The sequence below is a fragment of the Pseudophryne corroboree genome, chromosome 3, assembly GCF_028390025.1.
Source record: "Pseudophryne corroboree isolate aPseCor3 chromosome 3, aPseCor3.hap2, whole genome shotgun sequence".
Lineage (NCBI taxonomy): Eukaryota > Metazoa > Chordata > Amphibia > Anura > Myobatrachidae > Pseudophryne > Pseudophryne corroboree.
The window spans coordinates 244261546-244282706 of NC_086446.1; the positions used below are offsets into that span (position 1 = coordinate 244261546).

The window sequence follows — 21161 nt, forward strand, 5'->3', positions numbered from 1 at the left end:
CCAGGATCATCTCTAGGAATAGAAGACGAGTCGTCGGGATCAGCTGTGATTTTGGGATATTGAGAATCCAACCGTGCTGCCGCAGCACTACTTGCGATAGTGCTAACCCGACTACCAACTGTTCCCTGGATCTCGCCCTTATCAGGAGATCGTCCAAGTAAGGGATAATTTAAAACTCCTTTCCTTCGGAGGAGTATCATCATTTTGGCCATTACTTTGGTAAAGACCCGGGGTGCCGTGGACAATCCAAACGGCAGCGTCTGAAACTGATAGTGGCAGTTCTGTACCACAAACCTGAGGTACCCTTGATGAGAAGGGTAAATTGGGACATGACACCATATAATCCCCTTCTTCCAGGTTCGCGATCACTGCTCTGAGTGACTCCATCTTGAATTTGAACCTCTGTATGTAAGTGTTCAAAGATTTTAGATTTAAAATAGGTCTCACCGAGCCGTCCGGCTTCGGTATACCAACAGCGTGGAATAATACCCCTTTTCCTGTTGCAGGAGGGGTACCTTGATTATCACCTGCTGAGAATACAGCTTGTGAATGGCTTCCAATACTGCCTCCCTGTCGGAGGGAGACGTCGGTAAAGCAGACTTTAGGAAACGGCGAGGGGGAGACGTCTCGAATTCCAATTTGTACCCCTGAGATACCACCTGAAGGATCCAGGGGTCCACTTGTGAGTGAGCCCACTGCGCTCTGAAATTCTTGAGACGGGCCCCCACCGTGCCCGAGTCCGCTTGTAAAGCCCCAGCGTCATGCTGAGGACTTGGCAGAAGCGGGAGAGGGCTTCTGTTCCTGGGAACTGGCTGTCTGCTGCAGCCTTTTTCCTCTTCCTCTGCCACGGGGCAGAAAAGAGGAGCCTTTTGCCCGCTTGCCCTTATGGGGCCGAAAGGACTGAGCCTGATAATACGGCGTCTTCTTATGTTGAGAGGCTACCTGGGGTAAAAATGTGGATTTCCCAGCCGTTGCCGTGGCCACCAGGTCTGATAGACCTACCCCAAATAACTCCTCCCCTTTATAAGGCAATTACTTCCATATGCCTTTTGGAATCCGCATCACCTGACCACTGCCTCGTCCATAACCCTCTTCTGGCAGAAATGGACAGCGCACTTACTCTTGATGCCAGTCGGCAAATATCCCTCTGTGCATCACGCATATATAAAAATGCATCTTTTAAATGCAATATAGTCAGTAATATACTGTCCCTATCCAAGGTATCAATATTTTCAGTCAGGGAATCCGACCAAGCCACCCCAGCACTGCACATCCAGGCTGAGGCGATTGCTGGTCGCAGTATAACACCAGTATGTGTGTATATACATTTTAGGATATTCTCCTGCTTTCTGTCAGCAGGTTCCTTAAGGGCGGCCGCATCAGGAGACGGTAGTGCCACCTGTTTTGACAAGCGTGTGAGCGCTTTATCCACCCTAAGGGGTGTTTCCCAACGTGCCCTATCCTTTGGCGAGAAAGGGTATGATGCCAATAACTTTTTAGGAATTATCAGTTTTTTATCAGGGGAAACCCACGCTTCATCACACACTTCATTTAATTCATCAGATTCAGGAAAAACTACGGGTAGTTTTTTCTCACCAAACATAATACCCTTTTTAGTGGTACTTGTAATCTCAGAAATGTGTAAAACATCTTTCATTGCCTCAATCATGTAACGTGTGGCCCTACTGGAAGTCACATTCGTCTCTTCACCGTCGACACTGGAGTCAGTATCCGTGTCGGCATCTGTATCTGCCATCTGAGGTAACGGGCGCTTTAGAGCCCCTGATGGCCTTTGAGACGCCCCGACAGGCCCAAGCTGAGTAGCCGGCTGTCTCATGTCAGCAACTGTCTTTTGTAAAGAGCTGACACTGTCACGTAAGTCCTTCCATAAGCCCATCCACTCAGGTGTCGACCCCCTAGGGGGTGACATCACCATTACAGGCAATTGCTCCGCCTCCACATCAGTTTCCTCCTCATACATGTCGACACAAACGTACCGACACACAGCACACACAGGGAATGCTCTAATAGAGGACAGGACCCCACTAGCCCTTTGGGGAGACAGAGGGAGAGTATGCCAGCACACACCAGAGCGCTATATATAGACAGGAATACCACTATATAACGTGCTTTTCCCTTTATAGCTGCTGTTATTATCAAAACTGCGCCAAATTAGTGCCCCCCCTCTCTTTTTTACCCTTTTCTGTAGTGCAGGACTGCAGGGGAGAGTCAGGGAGACGTCCTTCCAGCGGAGCTGTGATGGAAAATGGCGCCCGTGTGCTGAGGAGATAGGCTCCGCCCCCTTCTCGGCGGCCTTTTCTCCCGCTTTTTGGTGAATTCTGGCAGGGGTTAAAATACATCCATATAGCCCTGGGGGTTATATGTGGTGTATTTTCGCCAGCCAAGGTGTTTTACATTGCTGCTCAGGGCGCCCCCCCCTAGCGCCCTGCACCCTCAGTGACCGGAGTGTGAAGTGTGCCTGAGGAGCAATGGCGCACAGCTGCAGTGCTGTGCGCTACCTTGTTGAAGACTGATGTCTTCTGCCGCCGATTTTTCCGGACCTCTTCTTGCTTCTGGCTCTGTAAGGGGGCCGGCGGCGCGGCTCTGGGACCGGACTCCGAGGCTGGGCCTGTGTTCGGTCCCTCTGGAGCTAATGGTGTCCAGTAGCCTAAGAAGCCCAAGCTGGCTGCAAGCAGGCAGGTTCGCTTCTTCTCCCCTTAGTCCCTCGATGCAGTGAGCCTGTTGCCAGCAGGTCTCACTGAAAATAAAAAACCTAAAACTAAACTTTCACTAAGAAGCTCAGGAGAGCCCCTAGTGTGCACCCTTCTCGGCCGGGCACAAAAATCTAACTGAGGCTTGGAGGAGGGTCATAGGGGGAGGAGCCAGTGCACACCGGGTAGTCCTAAAGCTTTTACTTTTGTGCCCAGTCTCCTGCGGAGCCGCTATTCCCCATGGTCCTTACGGAGTTCCCAGCATCCACTAGGACGTCAGAGAAATTATGCTTTTATGTGTGGATGAAGAGGGCTCCAATGATGGCCTTCCACGGCATGATCCATATTAAACGACAAGGGAGCCTAACTCTCCTTGACCTAATTTGCAACCATGAGGCGGCTTTGCTCAATCGGATGAGCGATTGGTTTCTTCTCTCCCATTCAAAGTTTTGGGTAGATCTGGAGTGTGCCCTTCTGTCAGACTTTCCTTTTCCAGACCATCTTTGGTCTCCCAGTCAGCTCTGTCCTCTCTCCCTTGCTCCCTGCAGCCATTTCAGACTCTGATGCCTTGAGTATCTGGCATCAGATACTGCCACTGCATTTCAACTTTGTTCTTCCCACCAGAAACGTGTCCCTCAAAGCCCTCAACTAGATGCTACAACACCTCCAAATCTCCTACTGGCTTCACATGGGCATCACGACACTGGCAGATATGCTCTCTAACCACATTCTACCTTTTGCAGATCTCTAAATAACTTTGGGTTGGAGCCCTCAGCCTGGTCTTATTATCTTCAACTTAATAATTGGAGTTTGGCTACCAGCACCTCCCCTGAAGTGTTCTGTATGCCTCCCTCTCAGCCAGATTATTCACTGCTTCCTCTCATGGCGCCATTTTATACTGGTACTTTGCTTTCTCCCCTCCTGACCTATTACATAAATCTCCCACACAAGTTCAATGGGAAACAAATCTCCATTGTTCTTCCACATTTAAACAATGGTAATCTATTCACCTTTTCTCCTTCTCCATATCAAGATGCACTAAACACGCAGAGATGCATATTAAGCTTCTAAATAGACTTTCCCTGACCCGTACTAAAGGACATAAAATCTGGCCCTCGTGTTCTACACTCTGCTGGTGTCTCTGTTCCAAGGAAGATACTTTCTGTATTTCGTCCATTTTGGTTGAAGGTGTTCGACCTCATTAATGTTAGTACTAGGTCTTATGGCTCATACACACTATGCAATTTCGTTCACAATCTGAACGATATTGTTCAGTCCTAAATGATATTGCATAATGTGTATGCATGATCCGATGTACAATGCATGCTCCCGCGGGTCGCATGTGACCTCGTACATCGGACTGCATGCAGTCTTGATGAGGTGATATTGTGTGGTTTTGAACTCCAGTGATGACTTTGTTTCTAGACATCGTCTGTAGTGTGTACACCCGATCTGATCTGATATTTTATACAGTATCATACGATATTGCATCGTATGGGATCACATAATGTGTACATAGCATTACCCTTACCCCAGAGTGTGTCTTGGAGTTATTACATTGGTACTTAACAACATTGGTACATAACTTTTGGTTGTTAAATCTAATTGTTATGTCCTCGGACACATTCTCAAATCTGCTAGAGATACAATTGTCCCCCACTCCTTAAACAAAGTTATAACAAAATCACAATTTAAATTACAAAATGGAGGCTCGAGAGGTTCCCTATTCTAGGACTCCCACCTCTCCCTTTGTGAAATGGTACCCATAGCACTTGTATTTTACTGAGGGTGCCCTCTCCAAGACCGTGGCGTTGCCCTGCCCATCTTCTCCATTTAACCTGAATGGGTCTCCCTCCTAAGAATCTGACACTTAGGCTGTTGGAGCCCTATCCCTCCTCCTCCTCCCATAGGACTACATGTTTGCACTGTAGTCCCTCTCTTGCACGCAATGTACCTACTATGTCTTATCTTCAAATTATTATTTTATGTGTTAATGTCTACTGTCATAATTACTTATGAGTGTCTTGTCGCCCTCCCCCCCCCCCCCCCCCCATTTACCTTGTACCCCCACCCTTTTCTTTACCCCATGTTTAAGTTTGTGACATATTTAATTAAAAAAAGTAAGATTCACTAGAACTGCGCTCCTGCTTGCATCAGCCCATAAGGGTTTTTAGGTAGAAACACTTAAACATTATTTCTACTTCAAACTGCATTAGTGCTAGGCAGGTTACATTACTAACCATGTGTATGTTAGCTGTGTATTAGACTGCATGAAGTGTAGCCTCTAATTAGGGTAAAGCATCCAATTATTCTCCTAATAGATAGACTTCCTTAGTCTTCTGGTTAAACAGCTGTCAGACTGAAAGAAGAAGGTGCTATGGTCAACCACCATTATAGAGAGGTCTAATACAGGGCGAGGCAAAAATAAAAACCTCCCAGATTTTAAAGGTTAACAAAATAGGCATGGTAAATGCCATTCAAAATGTTAGTACATAATCTAAAAGTGCATGAAATACAGTTTATTTTCAATTGGTTTTGTACATGATATTGTCCAGATTGTGGCCTTCATTAGTGATACACATTTGTAGTTGATTTCTGATGTTTCGCATCACTCGACGGGTCATTTCCAGCGTTATCGCTGCAGTTTTCGGACAAAGCTCACTTTCATTTGTCTGGCTACATTAACAAGCAGGATTTTGGTTACTGGGCGGAATAGAATCCTCATCAGCCTCTTAAAAGGCCTCTACACAGCCTGCGGGGCCTTCTGAGAGTTGAGGTCTACATACATCGACCAAGAACCATTAATGAACTGAAAGCTGCTATATGCCAAGAAATGATTATATCATATGCAAAACCAATTGAAAATAAAAACTGTATTCCATTCACTTTTAGATTATATACTAAAATTCTGAATAGCATTTACCATGCCTTTAATGTTAACCTTTAAAATCTGGGAAGTTTTTCTGCCTCGCCCTGTATAAAGGGATAGATGGGGTAACTGGGCAATCTCAGAAAATATTGAAAATCATCTCCAAGTAATGAACTTGTTTCTTTTAAGATAACCAACAATTCTGGACTAAATTATGGCCCTACTGGCATGCTGTTTACTTAATTCCCTAAAAAAATAATTTGAAGAATTAACTCCAGTGAATCATATAGTAAAGAGAACCCTTATGGGCCCTACAGACTGGGCGATACGGCAGACGGGCGACCCGGCGGCAGGGGGGGGGGGGGGGGGGGGGGGGGAGTGAAGTTTCTTCACTCCCTCCCCCCCGGAGCCATAGCACTGCATGCTAATATGGACAATCTCGTCCATATTGGCCTGCATGCATAAGCAATGGAGCACCAACGATCAACGATGTGCGGCCCCGCGCTCGTTAATCGTTGGAGCCTACACACTGCACGATATGAAATAGTTCTTGTTCATTAATGAACGAGAACGTTCATATCGTGCAGTGAGATCTACTGGTGTGTAGGGCCCTTTAGCTTGTGGTGGGAGGGGAATGCCTGAAGATCCTTTCACCCGGGTAGAGATATCTGCCCACAGGTGTCAGGTAAGTAGAACGATGTGAACCAGGCACTATGTGGCCTCTTTTGGGCTCAGAGTACTGAATGGACATTTGTACACACCTCACAGTGTTTTGCAATATGACTGAATGTGCCACTATTACTGTATGCAGGTTTTTCTCAAAATGGTACTTTAAAAATATTGGGAGCATGGGGACAATTTTAGGTCAAACACCTGATCTATGACAGCACTTCCTTCATTCTGGTTGTGCAGAGAGAAGGGGTGAGAAAGAAGTATACATTGTTTGAACTATACAACCAAATACTGCACCACCTTATACTTTGTCAAAACCACAAAAATCCACTTACCTAAACCTAATTTCTTTTCTCTTGGCCGAAGTATCTAAAATATGAAAGAAAGACAAATATGAAGCAATTTGTAAGGAGAGAAACACATGGTGATCCTCATGACAATTAGAAAGAATAAAGATCCTTGAACAGTGATGCAACCATTACAGACAAAGAGGAACACATTTTGGCTCCTGAAAAAGAATACAATACTTTAAGTGCGCTTAAGCCCCTCTTGTATATGTTTAAGATTAAGGGCGGAAGTTATTCATCCTTGGAGAGAGATCAATCAGCTCCTAACTGCCATGTTACAGGCTGTATTTGAAAAGTGACAGGAGACGATTATGTGACACTTTGGGCAAAATTCAATTTGTATGTTTTTTTTTTTTTTAAAGGAGTGATAATTAATAGGTGCCCACTGTTACTATTCAATTGATTTGGATGCCCATTAATTACACCCCTTATTGCACCCAATTGGTTAGGGTACAAGAGCGTAAAGCGCCTAAACTAATGGGTGCAAACGGAAAAGTTCTGTTTGGGTGACCAAACACATGACTTCTCGCACATTCCAGCTTGCCACCTCCAGGGGGTGCAAGCTTAAATGTGACTACCGCAGCTAATGCATACTTGCCTACCTGACCCTCTCCATGAGGGAGAAAATGCTCTGTTCCTGGACTTTCCTGGTAATGTATGATTGCCATCACCTGTGGTGAGCTAGTTCATTGATAAGAAAGGTGTTTCACCACAGGTGATGGCAATCATACATTACCAGGAAAGTTCCGGAACAGAGCATTTTCTCCCTCATGGAGAGGGTCAGGTAGGCAAGTATGAGCTAATGGGCGTCTGAACGGAGCAACAATTGAATAACTCCGATAGACGCCCATTAATTTAGATGCCTTAAAAAACAAATCAATTCTGCCCTTAATCACTCTGCAAGATTTGATGATAAATCTCCCCCCATAGCTGGGTACACACTTAACCAAGCGGACAATTCAGGTAGGCATACAGGTGAAACTCAGAAAATTAGAATATCGTGCAAAAGTTCATTAATTTCAGTAATTCAACTTAAAAAGGTGAAACTATTATATAGATTCATTACATGCAAAGTGAGATATTTCAAGCCTTTGTTATTTTGATGATTGTGGCTTACAGCTCAAGAAAACCCCAAATCTCAGAAAATTAGAATATTACATAAAATAAATAAAAAAAGGATTTTAAATACAGAAATGTCAGCCCTCTGAAAAGTATAATCATGCATATGTACTTAGTACTTGTTTTGGGCCCCTTTTGCATGAATTACTGCCTCATTGTGGCGAGGCATGGATTTTAAAGCCAATGGCACTGCTGAGGTGTTATGGAAGATCAGGATACTTCAATAGCGGCCTTCAGCTCTTCTGCATTGTTCGGTCCCATGTCTCTCATCTTTCTCTTGGCAATGCCCCATAGATTCTCTTTTTTCTTTAGCCCAGGTAAGACGCTTCGGACGTTTTTTGTTCAGCAGCGGCTTGACAAGAGGAATACGACATTTGAAGCCCATGTTCAGAATCCGTCTGTGTGTGGTGGCTCTTGGTGCACTAACTCCAGCCTCTGTCCACTCCTTGTGAAGCTCCCCCACACTTTTGAATGGCCTTTTCCTGACAAGAAAAAAAAAGAACTGGTCTGTTGCTCAGTGGTCCAAAGTCCTCTTTTCTGATGAGAGCAAATTTTGCATCTCATTTATAAACCAAGGTCCCAGAGTATGGAGGAAAATGGAGAGGCACACAATCAAAGAAGCTTGAAGTCCAGTGTGAAGTTTCCACAGTCTGTGTTGATTTGGGGAGCCATGTCATCTTCTGGTGTTGGTCCGCTGTGCTTTAAGTCCAGAGTCAACGCAGCCGTCTACCAAGATATTTTAGAGCACTTCATGCTTCCTTTAGCAGACAAGCTTTATGGAGATGCTGACTTCATTTGCCAGCAGGACTTGGCACCTGCCTACACTGCCAAAAGTACCAAAACCTGGTTCAATGACCGTGGCATTGCCAAGAGAAAGATGAGAGACATGGCACCGAACAAAGCAGAAGAATTGAAGGCCATTATTGAAGCATCCTGGTCTCACGTTGCATGTAATGAGTCTACATGATATATTAGTTTCACCTTTTAAGTTGAATTACTGAAAAAAAATGAACTTTTGCTGGATATTCTAATTTTCTGTGTTTCACCTGCATACACTTACCAATCAGCCACTTGATATATCATCCTGACTTCACAGCTGGGCAGGCTTTTGAGTTCAAATGCCCGCACAGGTTTGACATCAGTCCCTACAGCCAGTGTATACACACAGCCGATGTGTCATTAGATCTGCAAATATATCAGGCATCAGCTGTGCTGCAGGGCCAACGTGATATCTCTCCGATAGATGCGGTTTACAGACATATACACACACCCAGCGACCCTCTGGCGAGTGATATATTGTCTGTTCTACAAATCACACACATGGACAGCAGTGACATCAGAAAAGCTTCTCAGCTAAATTTTATATTAATTTAATTATTTGGGCCCCAGGAAAATTTGGCAGAATGGCATCATATTATTATTATCCTTTATATGGTGCCACAAGGGATCCGCAGCACCCAATTACAGAGTATAAAAACAAAGAAGCAAAACAAGAAAACAGTGACTTAGAATTTAAAACAATATAGGACAAGTACATGGTATATAAACATGGCTGCATCAGCAGTCGACACTGAAATAAGTATCAGGACGGCAGAAAACCAAGGGATTTGGTGCCGTTGAAGGAAGTATTGAATAGAGGGGTGTGATACAGAAGAAAGACATTAAAAAGATAGGCAGCTATAAGGTCTATACCATAGGGTCGACAGTCAAAAGGTCGTCAGGGATAAAAGGGTCGACAAGTTTTATTTTTTTGGGTGTTAATTTGTGTGTTTTTTTAAACTTTTTTTTTTTAACCAAACTTTGTTGAAATGCGTCCCCTTGCGGGTTCGGTGGCTCGCTCCGCTCGCACACAAGGTTACTAAATGTAATAGTTTGTGACATGGATAGTAAATGCAGCAAAAGTTGTAAAAACATGGAGAAAAAAACAAAAACCACGTGTCGACCATATGGTTGTCGACTTTTTGACCCTATGGTGTCGACCTAGTGACTCAACCGTTTAACTATCAACCACCAACCATCACCCAATAGAAGATAGGTTAAGAGAAGGAAATGCACATGATGGAAGATGGCTCTGCTTGTGAGAGCTTACATTCTAAAGGGGAGGGGCCATACATCATACGCCCATCATTAATATCTACGAGATCACTTACTATTTTATCAGATCCATATATTTTTTGCAGTTGCTTAGCCACTTCCAATGTTCCATCCGGGCTTCCATCATCGATTATAATTATTTCGTAATTATATCCACTGAAATGAGCAAAATAGATAGCTTTGTAACAATTTCTATAAAAGGAGATTTATGGTAAACTTACTATGGTTAAATCTCTTTCTGTGAGGTACATTGGTTCCACAGGGAAACACCGGGGTGTAGAGATGGATCTTGATCCAGGCACCAACAGGCTAAAGCTTTAGACTGTCCCAGGATGCATTGGGGCCTCCTCTAACACCCCACCTCCAGGCACTGTGAGCTCAGTTTCGTTAATCAGACCAATGCAGGAGCCGGTAAAAGAGAAGGTAGATGTTAGTCACATAGAACCACGTTCTCACGACAGGAAAAGGGACTAGCGGCTAATGCCATACAAAAACTCATAGAAGCTAGTAGCGTCAGGGTGGGCGCCCTGTGGAACCAAATGTACCTCGCAGAAAGAGATTTAACCATGGTAAGTCTACCATAAATCTCCTTTACAGCAGCGGGGTACATTGGTTTCCACAGGGAAACATTGGGGATGTCCTAAAGCAGTTCCTCATGGGAGGGGACGCGCCGTAACGAGTATAAGAACCCGGCGTCCAAAGGAAGCATCCTGGGAGGCGGAAATATAGAAGGCATAGAACCTAATGAATGTGTTCACTGAGGACCATGTAGCCTCCTTGCACAATTGTTTAGCGGACGTGCCTCGGCGGGCCGCCCAAGAAAGTCCAACAGACCGAGTAGAAAGGGCTTTGATAGCAGCAAGAACTGGAAGTATAGCCTGCGCATAGTCTTGTGCAATCACCATTCTAATCCATCTGGCCAAGGTTTGCTTATTCGCAGGCCAGCCACATTTGTGAAAACCAAAAAGTACAAAAAGGGTATCTGACCTCGTGATAGAGGCAGCCCTCTCTACATAAATACGGAGAGCCCTTACCACATCCAAAGACCGCTCTTTGGAGGACAAATCAGAAGAGATAAAGGCCGGAACCACAATCTCTTGTTTAAGGTGGAAAGATGACACCACCTTAGACAAATAACCAGGGCGAGTTCTAAGAACCGCTCGGTCATGGTGAAATATCATAAATGGTAGATGACAGGACAGAGCGCCTAGGTTTGACACCCTCCTAGCAAAGGCAATAGCCAGTAGGCACAGGACCTTGAGCCATTTAAGGTCCACTGACTCAAGAGGTTCAAATGGAGACTCTTGCAGGGCATCCAGGACAACAGACAGGTCCCATGGAGCCACAGGAGGGACATAGGGAGGCTGAATCCATAAAACACCCCGAGTGAAAGTATGAACATCAGGAACAGACAATTTTTCTCTGAAACCACACAGACAAGGCAGAGATATGAACCTTGAGGGAGGCCAGACGAAGGCCTAAGTCCAGGCCTTGTTGCAAAAAAGACAGAAGTCTGGAAGTACTGAATTTGTATGCATCGTAATTCTTAGCAGCACACCAGGTGAAGTAAGAATTCCAGACCCTGTAATAAATCCGTGCAGAAGCCAGTTTGCGAGCCTTCAGCACAGTATGGATAACCGCCTCAGAGAATCCCTTGGCCTTCAGGAGTGATGCTTCAAGAGCCACGCCGTCAAAGCCAGTCTGGCCAGGTTCGGGTAGACACAAAGGCCCTGAACGAGGAGGTCTGGGCATTGAGGAAGTACAAGAGGACGCTCTATCGAGAGACCCTGCAGGTCTGAGAACCAATGCCGTCTGGGCCACGCTGGAACGACTAGAAGTAGTATTCCTCCTTGTTTGAACTTCCGGAGCACCCTGGGCAGGAGAGACACTGGGAGGGAACGCGTAGGGCAGTCAAAAGTTCCATGGAATTGTCAGTGGGTCCACGAACGCTGCTTGAGGATCCCTGGTCCTTGATCCGAAGACCGGAACTTTGTGATTGTGTCGAGACGCCATCAGGTCTACATCTGTTAGGCCCCACTTATCCACTAGGAGTTGAAAGACTTCCTGATGAGGACTTCACTCTTCGGCGTGCACGTCCTGACGACTGAGGAAATCTGCTTCCCAGTTGAGGACTCCCGGAATGAACACTGCCGATAATGCTGGCAGATGGCGTTCCACCCAACAAAGGATTTTTGACACTTCCATCATTGCCATTCGGCTTCGAGTACCACCTTGATGGTTTATTTATGCCACCGTGGTGGCGTTGTCTGTCCGTACTTGAACAGGCCTGTTCTGTAGCAGCGGCAGGGCAAGAGACAAAGCACTGAACACTGCCCGCAATTCCAGAATGTTTATAGGGAGGAGCGATTCCTCCTTGGTCCGCCGACCCTGGAAACAGTGTTGCTCCAAACACGGCGCCCCAACCCCTCAGACTGGCATCCGTAGTCAGTAGGACCCAGTTGGGGATCCAGAAGGGACAGCCCCTGCTCAACTGCTGGCCCTGTAGCCACCAGGTCAGCGACAGACGAACCTCCGGAGTCAAGGAGATCATGTGAGACCTGATCCGATGAGGTAGGCCATCCCGCTTGGAAAGGATTAACCTCTGCAGAGGGTGGGAATAAAATTGAGCTTACTCTACCATGTCGAAAGCCGACACCATTAGGCCTAGTACTTGCATCGCCGAGTGTATCGACACTCTTGGGTGAGAGGAAGCATCTGATCCTGTCCTGAAGCTTCAGGACCTTCTCTGGAGACAGAAACAGCCATTGACTGTGTGTCCAGCAGTGTCCCCAGGTGCACCATGCTTTGAGCTGGGACCAGCGAGAACTTCTTCCAGTTGATGAGCCACCCATGGGCTTGTAGGAAGTTTACAGTCAGTTGCAGATGACTGAGGAGTACATTGTGGGAGTTTGTCAGAATCAGCAAGTCGTCCAGATACGGCATGATCCTGACTCCCTGGCGACGGAGATGAGCTGTCATCACGGCCATAACCTTGGTGAAGATCCGAGGAGCCGTGGCCAGTCCAAATGGCAGAGCCTGGAACTGATAGTGGAGGTTGCCAATAGCAAACCGCAGATATTGCCGATACGATATAGCAATAGCTATATGTAGGTAAGTATCTTGTATATCCAGGGATACCATATAGTTTCCGGGTTCCATGGCCAGTACAATTGAGCACAGCGTTTCCATACGGAACTTGAACACTCTCACAAACTTGTTCAGTGATTTGAGGTTGAGTATTTGCCGGAAAGACCCATTGAGTTTCGGTACTAGAAACAGGGTCGAGTAGTATCCTCTGCCTCTCTGGGACAGAGGTACTGGCACTACCACTCCTGTATCCAGGAGTGAACGCACAACCAAATGAAAAGCTTGCGCTTTTAATGTATATGAAGGGATAACCGTGGTGCAAAACTGGCGAGGGGGACGTCTCTTGAAAGAGACTGCGTACCCGTGAGAGACCACTTCTCGGACCCGCATGTCTGAAGTGGTCTTAAACCAGACCTGGGTGAATCGCAGAATTCGGCCTCCCACCCTGGGGTCCCCCAGAGCGAGGCCCGCCCCGTCATGCAGCAGGCTTGTCATGTGTAGAAGCAGGCTGACTGACTGCCCAGGATTGGTTTGCCTTGGGTTTTATGGTTTTGGAAGCACAAGATTGTCTTGGGTATGTCTGACCTTTTGCTTTCCCTTGAGGTCGAAAGGAGTGAAAAGTGGTCCCTTTTGCCTTCTGTGCCGGAGTAGTATTAGGGAGAAAGGCGGTCTTAGCAGCCACGAAGTCACCCACAATTTTATTGAGGTCTTCCCCAAATAAGATGTCTCCCTTAAAAGGGACTACCTCCAAGGTCTTTTTGGAGTCCAGGTCCACCTTCCATAACCTCAACCACAGAATACGGCGAGCCAGGATGGACGTAGTTGCTGCCTTGGCTGCAAATACACCTGCATCAGAGGACACTTCCTGTATATAATAGGCGGTGGTGGTAATATGAGACAGGAATTGTCTGGCATTGTCAGATATATCCGGGGGCAGCTCTTCCTCCAACGCCTGAAACCATGCTTCAATACCTTTTGCGGCCCAGGAGGCTGCTATAGTGGGTCTATGTACAATACCTGTAAGGGAGTAAATAGACTTCAGGCATCCCTCCACACGCTTATCTGTCAGTTCATTCAGTGAGGTGACAGTGGTGACAGGCAGAGTGGATGACACCACCAGATGGGTGACATGGGAATCCTCAGGCGGTGAATTTTCCCACTTGTTACACAACTCTGCAGGGAGAGGATAGCGAGCTAGCATCCATTTAGACAGGGAGAATTTCTTCCCTGGAGTAATCCAGGGTTCTCGTCGTATGTCCACTAAATAGTCAGAATGCGGTAATAATGTTTTAGTTACCTTCTGAAGTTTAAACTTATCAGGTTTCTTAGACACCACAGTGAAATCCTCATCTGATATTTGCGGGATCTGCTTAATAGCAACCACTAGGTCAGGGACATCAACCTGTGTTGTAGATTCCTCGTCAGAAGCAGCTGTGTCAGTGTGTGACAGGACAGTATGCTCCCCATCATCAGAAGAATCTTCTGAGAGATTAGTGGATTGTGAGGAGGAAGTAGCCTGCTTAGATGACCCCGTGACGCGAGAGTGACTTGGGGCAGTCTTATGGCTAACCAAGGATTGATCCAATTGCTGTAACTGGGTAGACAAATTATCCACCCAAGGCGGATTTACCATAGGGACAATATGTGACTGTAATGGCACAGGAAGTCCCATAGGGGCGCAAGGCGTGTCACAAGCGTATTTAACATAGATGAGAACGCCACCCAAGGTGGATCCTGATTGGTTACAGGAGCTGCGGAATGACTGGGAGATGTATGGCACGTAGTACACAGACCATCATACAAAACTTCCCCCTCCGGCAAATCCTTGGGGCATGCGCTGCATGATGCAGGAGCGTCCCCGGATTTCCCACCCTTTTCGTTAGACATTGTCAGAAATGCAACAGCAGAGCGTATTAGTACGATACAGCCAGAGAGAGTACAATACCTGCGAATGTGACAGTGTCCACAGTACGCAACACCAGCGAATAAATCCGGTACTATGTGACTGTGCTCACAGTACACAACACCAGCGAATAAATCCGGTATTATGCGACGGAGTACACAGTAGAATACACTTAACGGTAAATACTGTGAAGCACCATATATGAGACCCTGACGCAACTGGGGCCTAATTCAGATCTGTTCGTTCGCTAGCGTTTTTCGCTGCGCAGTGATCAGGTAACTACTGCGCATGCACAGCAATATGCAGGCGCACCGTACGGTTACAAAGCGGATCGTTGTTGTGCACTGGTTCTAGCGAAGAAAGCATTCGCACAGCCATTCGTTAGAGATTGACAGGTAGAGGGCGTTTGTGGGTGGCAACTGACCATTTTCTGGGAGTGGTTGGAAAAGCGTTTGCAGGGTGGGTGTCTGACGTCAATTCCGGGCTCGAATAGGCTGAAGTGATCGCAGCGGCTGAGTAAGGTCAGAGCTACTCAGAAACTGCACAAGCTGTTTTTGTACAGGGCAGCTGTACATGCATTCGCACACTTGCAAAGCTTAAATGCACTCCCCTATAGGTGGCGTCTATCTGTTCGCAGCGCTGCAAAAAATAGCTAGCGCGCGAACAGATCTGAATTAGGCCCCTAATCCTTTGGGGTACAGAATACAGTGGTAGACAAAGCTGGGATACACTGAAAGTGAAATCCACACAGCAGAAACAGGCACACAGAGTCACAGTGACAATGCAGATAATTATTTTAGTAAGACAATAAAACTGCACTGGACGAGTAGATGTATATTATATATAACAATGCACGGTCTGAGACTGGATGTATATATCAGAATACTCGTACAATATACTCTGGCACAGGTACACTTTTTCTTAACTAACGCTGTCTTAATATTGACATGTAGAATACTTAAGTGTCTGCAAAATCACAGGGCTGATGTACAGGCGAATTTACAGGGGAGACCTTGCCCTGCAGTCCCGGAGACCAGTCGCAGCTATGCTTAGAATACCAGCAGTAGATGGCGCCCTGGGCCGGGGGGGAGAAGCTACAGGTATAGTGCCGTCTCCCCTATGCTGGTCCTCACCACCTGGTACTATGGAGTCTTATTAAAGTGGGCATTAGTACACCCGACCTGTACTCCTATGCCCTGGTGGATATAGTGGGGTCCCTGCTCGGTGACAGTGTCCACGCCAGTGTTGCAGTCCGTCTCCCTAGGCTGCGATCGGAACACGATTTAATGGCGGGTCTCACCTGGGGGACCCTCTTACCTCCTCCCTTCGTAACAGCCACGCGAACCAGGAGAGCGCTGCGATCGTGTCCCCAATGCCGGCGCATCCCCGCCGCAAGTACCTGGGAACTGAGCCAGCAGGAGTATGCGCCGCTGGGGAGGTGACAGAGCCGCAGCACAGAATGTCACCCTCACATAAAAGTGCTGCGGCCCTTGAAGTCTTCTAATAAAGCTTTTTCAGGGCTGCCCAGTGCAGTCCCCGCTGTTAAGTGACCTGCTCTGCAGGGCACCAGCTCGAAACTGAGCTCCAGTGGCTGGATGCGGGGTTATAGAGTGGGCCCCAATGCATCCTGGGACAGTCTAAAGCTTTAGCCTGTTGGTGCCTGGATCAAGATCCATCTCTACACCCCGCTGTTTCCCTGTGGAAACCAATGTACCCCGCTGCAGAAATACTATTACATAAACTATTTCCAGTATAGACCATTTTAAACTGAAGCTCTTCTTCCTTAGTCAGAACTGTCCAAGCAGAAGACTATTGTTCATTGGTGTATCTTTAATGCGTGCAAAGTGTGCAGTGCCCACATCCTGCCCCCATTTAATTATACTAACCCCCCCCCCCCCCCCCCCCCCCCGAGTCCTGCAGCGGCTCGCGCTGCGGACATAAATCACAGAGAAAATGGGTGCGGGGCCCATTTACCCAGCGATTTCTGTATGCATAAAAGAGATGTCCCCAGGAACAAGACATGGACAGCACATTCACGGAGACCTGGGCATATGCACTAGACTGACACAAAGTCAAAGTCTACTGTTTTGCCAGAGAGGAGGGGCCCGCACACCCTCTCCTCTCTTAAAATGCCCCTCCTCTTTTTGGTGGGGGCAATACCTGCTTTCATCTAAGTTATTTAAGCCTGCATGAGAACCCTGGTATCTCAAGCCTGCATGAGTACCCTGGTATCTCAAGCCTGCATGAGTACCCTGGTATCTCAAGCCTGCATGAGTACCCTGGTATCTCAAGCCTGCATGAGTACCCTGGTATCTCAAGCCTGCATGAGTACCCTGGTATCTCAAGCCTGCATGAGTACCCTGGTATCGCAAGCCTGCATGAGTACCCTGGTATCTCAAGCCTGCATGAGTACCCTGGTATCTCAAGCCTGCATGAGTACCCTGGTATCTCAAGCCTGCATGAGTACCCTGGTATCTCAAGCCTGCATGAGAACCCTGGTATCTCAAGCCTGCATGAGAACCCTGGTATCTCAAGCCTGCATGAGAACCCTGGTATCTCAAGCCTGCATGAGAACCCTGGTATCTCAAGCCTGCATGAGAACCCTGGTATCTCAAGCCTGCATGAGAACCCTGGTATCTCAAGCCTGCATGAGAACCCTGGTATCTCAAGCCTGCATGAGAACCCTGGTATCTCAAGCCTGCATGAGAACCCTGGTATCTCAAGCCTGCATGAGAACCCTGGTATCTCAAGCCTGCATGAGAACCCTGGTATCTCAAGCCTGTATGAGTACCCTGGTATCTCAAGCCTGCTTGAGTACCCTGGTATCTCGGTATCTCAAGCCTGCTCGAGTACCCTGGTATCACAAGCCTGCATGAGTACCCTGGTATCTCGGTATCTCAAGCCTGCTTGAGTACCCTGGTATCTCAAGCCTGCTTGAGTACCCTGGTATCTCAAGCCTGCTTGAGTACCCTGGTATCTCAAGCCTGCTTGAGTACCCTGGTATCTCAAGCCTGCTGGAGTACCCTGGTATCTGGTCATATCAAGCCTTCCCCTAAGTAAACCCCATCCAGTCTGTTTGCGTAAAATCACGTAACAAAAATATACATATAGTTACGCTTTTGATTTGACATGTACTAGTGAAAAAGGATGCCAAGTGAGTTTATACGTATTTTTAAGTATTCCAGCAGCATATTCTTGCCAAATAGCAAGCTGTGGAGATGGTATCCGGATTCCGGGTCGACAACTGAAATAGGTCAACATGGACAAAAGGTCGACATGCGTTTTTGACTTTTTTTAATTAATTTTTTGAACTTTTTCATACTTTACGATCCACTTGGACTACAATTGGGAACGATAACCTGTGCCGAGCGCAGCGGTAGCGGAGTGAGGCACTTTGCCCAAACGCTCGCCACGCGTGGGGACACGGTGCACTAATTGGGGTTCCCGGTCACAGTACGGAGAAAACAACATAAAAAAACCTCATGTTGACCTTGTCCACGACGACCTATTTCAGGTGTCAACTTTGAATCCCATACCCGTGGAGATTGCCTGTAACATTGTAGAAATTGAAAGGCTGAAAATAAAAGGGTAAAATTAACAATTTTGTTTTAAGCCATAGCATAGACTATTCTAATGATTCTAATTTCAAATTGTAAAGCGCAACGGAATTTGCTGCGCTATATAAGAAACTGTTAATAAAAAATAAATAATTCTACTACAGTAAAGTGATCAAGACGGAGGATAGGTGCTGTGTTGTGAATAATGCAAGTCAACAGGTTATCACTTACTGTAAGTATTTATCTGCAGAATCGTTCCTAAGAACCGCACAGGTTCAGTAAACGCATGGTTACAAATAGTTTTTTGTGTATGAAGCCAATAACAATACCCACATATGAGATTTTATGCAGAACTATTTACCAGCCCGCCAAAATGCCAGAACATCAAAATAGCAATGTCCCCTTTTTTACACATTACGGCAGACAACGTCCCCTTTTTACACATTACGGCAGACAGACAGAATAGATAGATAGATAGATAGATAGATTATACTTATGGGCCCTACACACTTGGCGATAATACTGAAAGATATGAACGTTCTTGTTCATTAATGAACAAGATACCGTTCATATCTTTCAGTGTGGAGGCACCAGCGATGAACGATGCGCGGCCCCGTGCTCATTAATCGCTGGTGCCCCGTCGCTTGTGCATGCAGGCCAATATGGACGATCTCGTCCATATTTGCCTGCACTGCTATGGAGCCGGGTGACAGGGGGAGTGAAGAAACTTCACTCACCCCGTCACTGCCCCCCCGCCGGGTCGCCCGTCGGTCGTATCCGCCATCGGGCAGCTTGGCGGTGGATCGACAAATGTGTAGGGCCCATTACTGTCTCCTCTGGCAGTCAGGCTCCTCGGTGCAGCTTCTTCTGGCAGATCCCGGGCAGGGGAGAAGAAGGAGGTGGAGGAGGGAGCTGCAGCAGCGCAATGTAATTGGTGGAGGCGCTGCTGCAGCTGTCCCTCTCCTTCCACATAGGCTGCCCGCCACTGCTGTGATGAGGGAAGTGCATCCCAGCATTCACAGCGGTGGAGGACAGCCCATGTGGAAGGAGCGGGACAGCTGCAGCAGCGCCTCCACCAATTACACTGCGCCTCTCCTCGGCGGTGGCCCGCAGCACACAGCGGCATGTAGGGCGGGATGTACCAACCTCCGCGTTAATTGCCGTTTTCGCCGCGTTCTGAGTCACCGCTCCGCTGCCACCCCTTAGCTCCCAGTCTGCTTTCTCTACTCCTCTCCCTCCTCCTCATTAACGCTTGGACTTCGCTGCGCCCTGGCCGTTGGCGCATGCCCGGAAGCTGTGACAGTTGCGCAGGGAGCCTCCAGGATCTGGCGTCCAACAGGCCTGTCTGCGCATGCCCGGAAAGGCAGTGACCTGTGCGCATGCGCCAACGGCCAGGGGGAGCGCAGCGCAGACCAAGCTCTATGATTGCAGAACTCAGTGGCCGCAGCGGTAATGAGGAGGAGGGAGAGGAGTAGAGAAAGCAGACGGGGAGCTAATGGGTAGCAGCGACCAGCGGAGCGGTGACTCAGATCGCGGAGAAAATGGCAATTAACGCGGCGGTGGAGGTTAGTACATCCCGCTCGTAATGAGTCAGTTTGACTCATTACATCCCGCGCTAGCTTTGGGCCCCTTGACAGTGGCGGGCCCCAGTACAAGGCACCACTTGCACTGGTGGTAGTTCCGCCACTGGCCCAGGCAGCTGTGCACATCTGAACGTAGCAACACCTGAGAATTGCTTTGTTGGGCACCATCTAGTGGCTGCCAGGGTGCACAACACTCGACTTGCCCCCTCCCCATCAGAGGTGAGGAGCAGTGTTAGCCTTTTATTATATAGGATTAATCGATTAGCAACAGTAACAAGTACAGTAATCTTTAGACTACAGTAACCTGAAAATATTATGTCTTGTATACTTCCCAACAGTTATAAAAACAGAGTCAGAGCTTTATTTAGATTGATAACAAAACAGACGGAAAATATAATTGGAATAAGATCGACTTGGGCTAAAGAAAGTAGGGAGTAATTTATTTATTTAGGAGGGCTTTTTATCATGAGGCTTTGAGCTGTGGATCGCACACAGCGCTAAAATGCCTAGTTACAGCACCGATGTCAGCATACGGGCCACATCATGCATATACTCTCACCAGCCCTCTCTGACTACAACTCCCAGGGTGCTCTGCTTTGTATGGCTGGCTAGGTGCATACCTTTACAAACCCGTAAATGCAGTAATAATCCAATATAGAGGCAGAAAACAAGAGCAAGCTCAGATGTGTCTTTTGTCTAGCACGTATCACACTGACAGCAGCAATGTACACAGATGCCGGCAGCCGCATTGGATGAGCAGAGCAGGGACTGTACCTCTCTCCAAAGTATTTTACCAGAAGCCAAACAATGAGCGGCAAGTTCTCTCGCTCGTTATAGGTCGGCAGCAGCACCGAGTACTTGTCCCCGGCATCTCCTGTCTGCCGGCTCCTCCGCTGTTGACTGATGCCCGACATGGCCGCCGCCAGTAGTAATAACCGGGACGTGACAGCGCACACAGGAACTAACTAAGCGCCGTGTCCCTCTCAGCCAATCCCAACGCGCTACCTGAAGTGAAAGTGTTCCAACAACAGCCAATCAAATTTGACATGTAACGCTCTATCGCTCGGTAAGACTACAGAGATTGGCTCTAATGCCAAGTGGCCGTGAGGGCTACGCTTTGACTGCACTGTCTCGACCCCCTAGCAGTGGGAACTGTTGGACTGCACATGCGTGTTAAAGACGATTGCCTGTGTATCGATAGGGTAGAGACTAGGGGGGT

General features: G+C 47.4%; 1 protein-coding gene across 1 annotated transcript in view; it reads right to left on the minus strand.

Annotated features, from left to right (window-relative positions):
• The window catches only part of DPM1 (dolichyl-phosphate mannosyltransferase subunit 1, catalytic), a 121076-nt gene extending 100141 nt beyond the window's left edge, over positions 1 to 20935 (minus strand). The window contains exons 1-3 of the mRNA XM_063958964.1: positions 20717 to 20935; positions 9869 to 9968; positions 6588 to 6621 (exon numbers count right to left, since the gene is read on the minus strand). Of these exons, the coding sequence (XP_063815034.1) occupies positions 6588 to 6621; positions 9869 to 9968; positions 20717 to 20856 (274 nt within the window). The 5' untranslated portion in view covers positions 20857 to 20935. The remainder of the gene's footprint in view (positions 1 to 6587; positions 6622 to 9868; positions 9969 to 20716) is intronic.
• Positions 20936 to 21161: the final 226 nt, after the last annotated feature.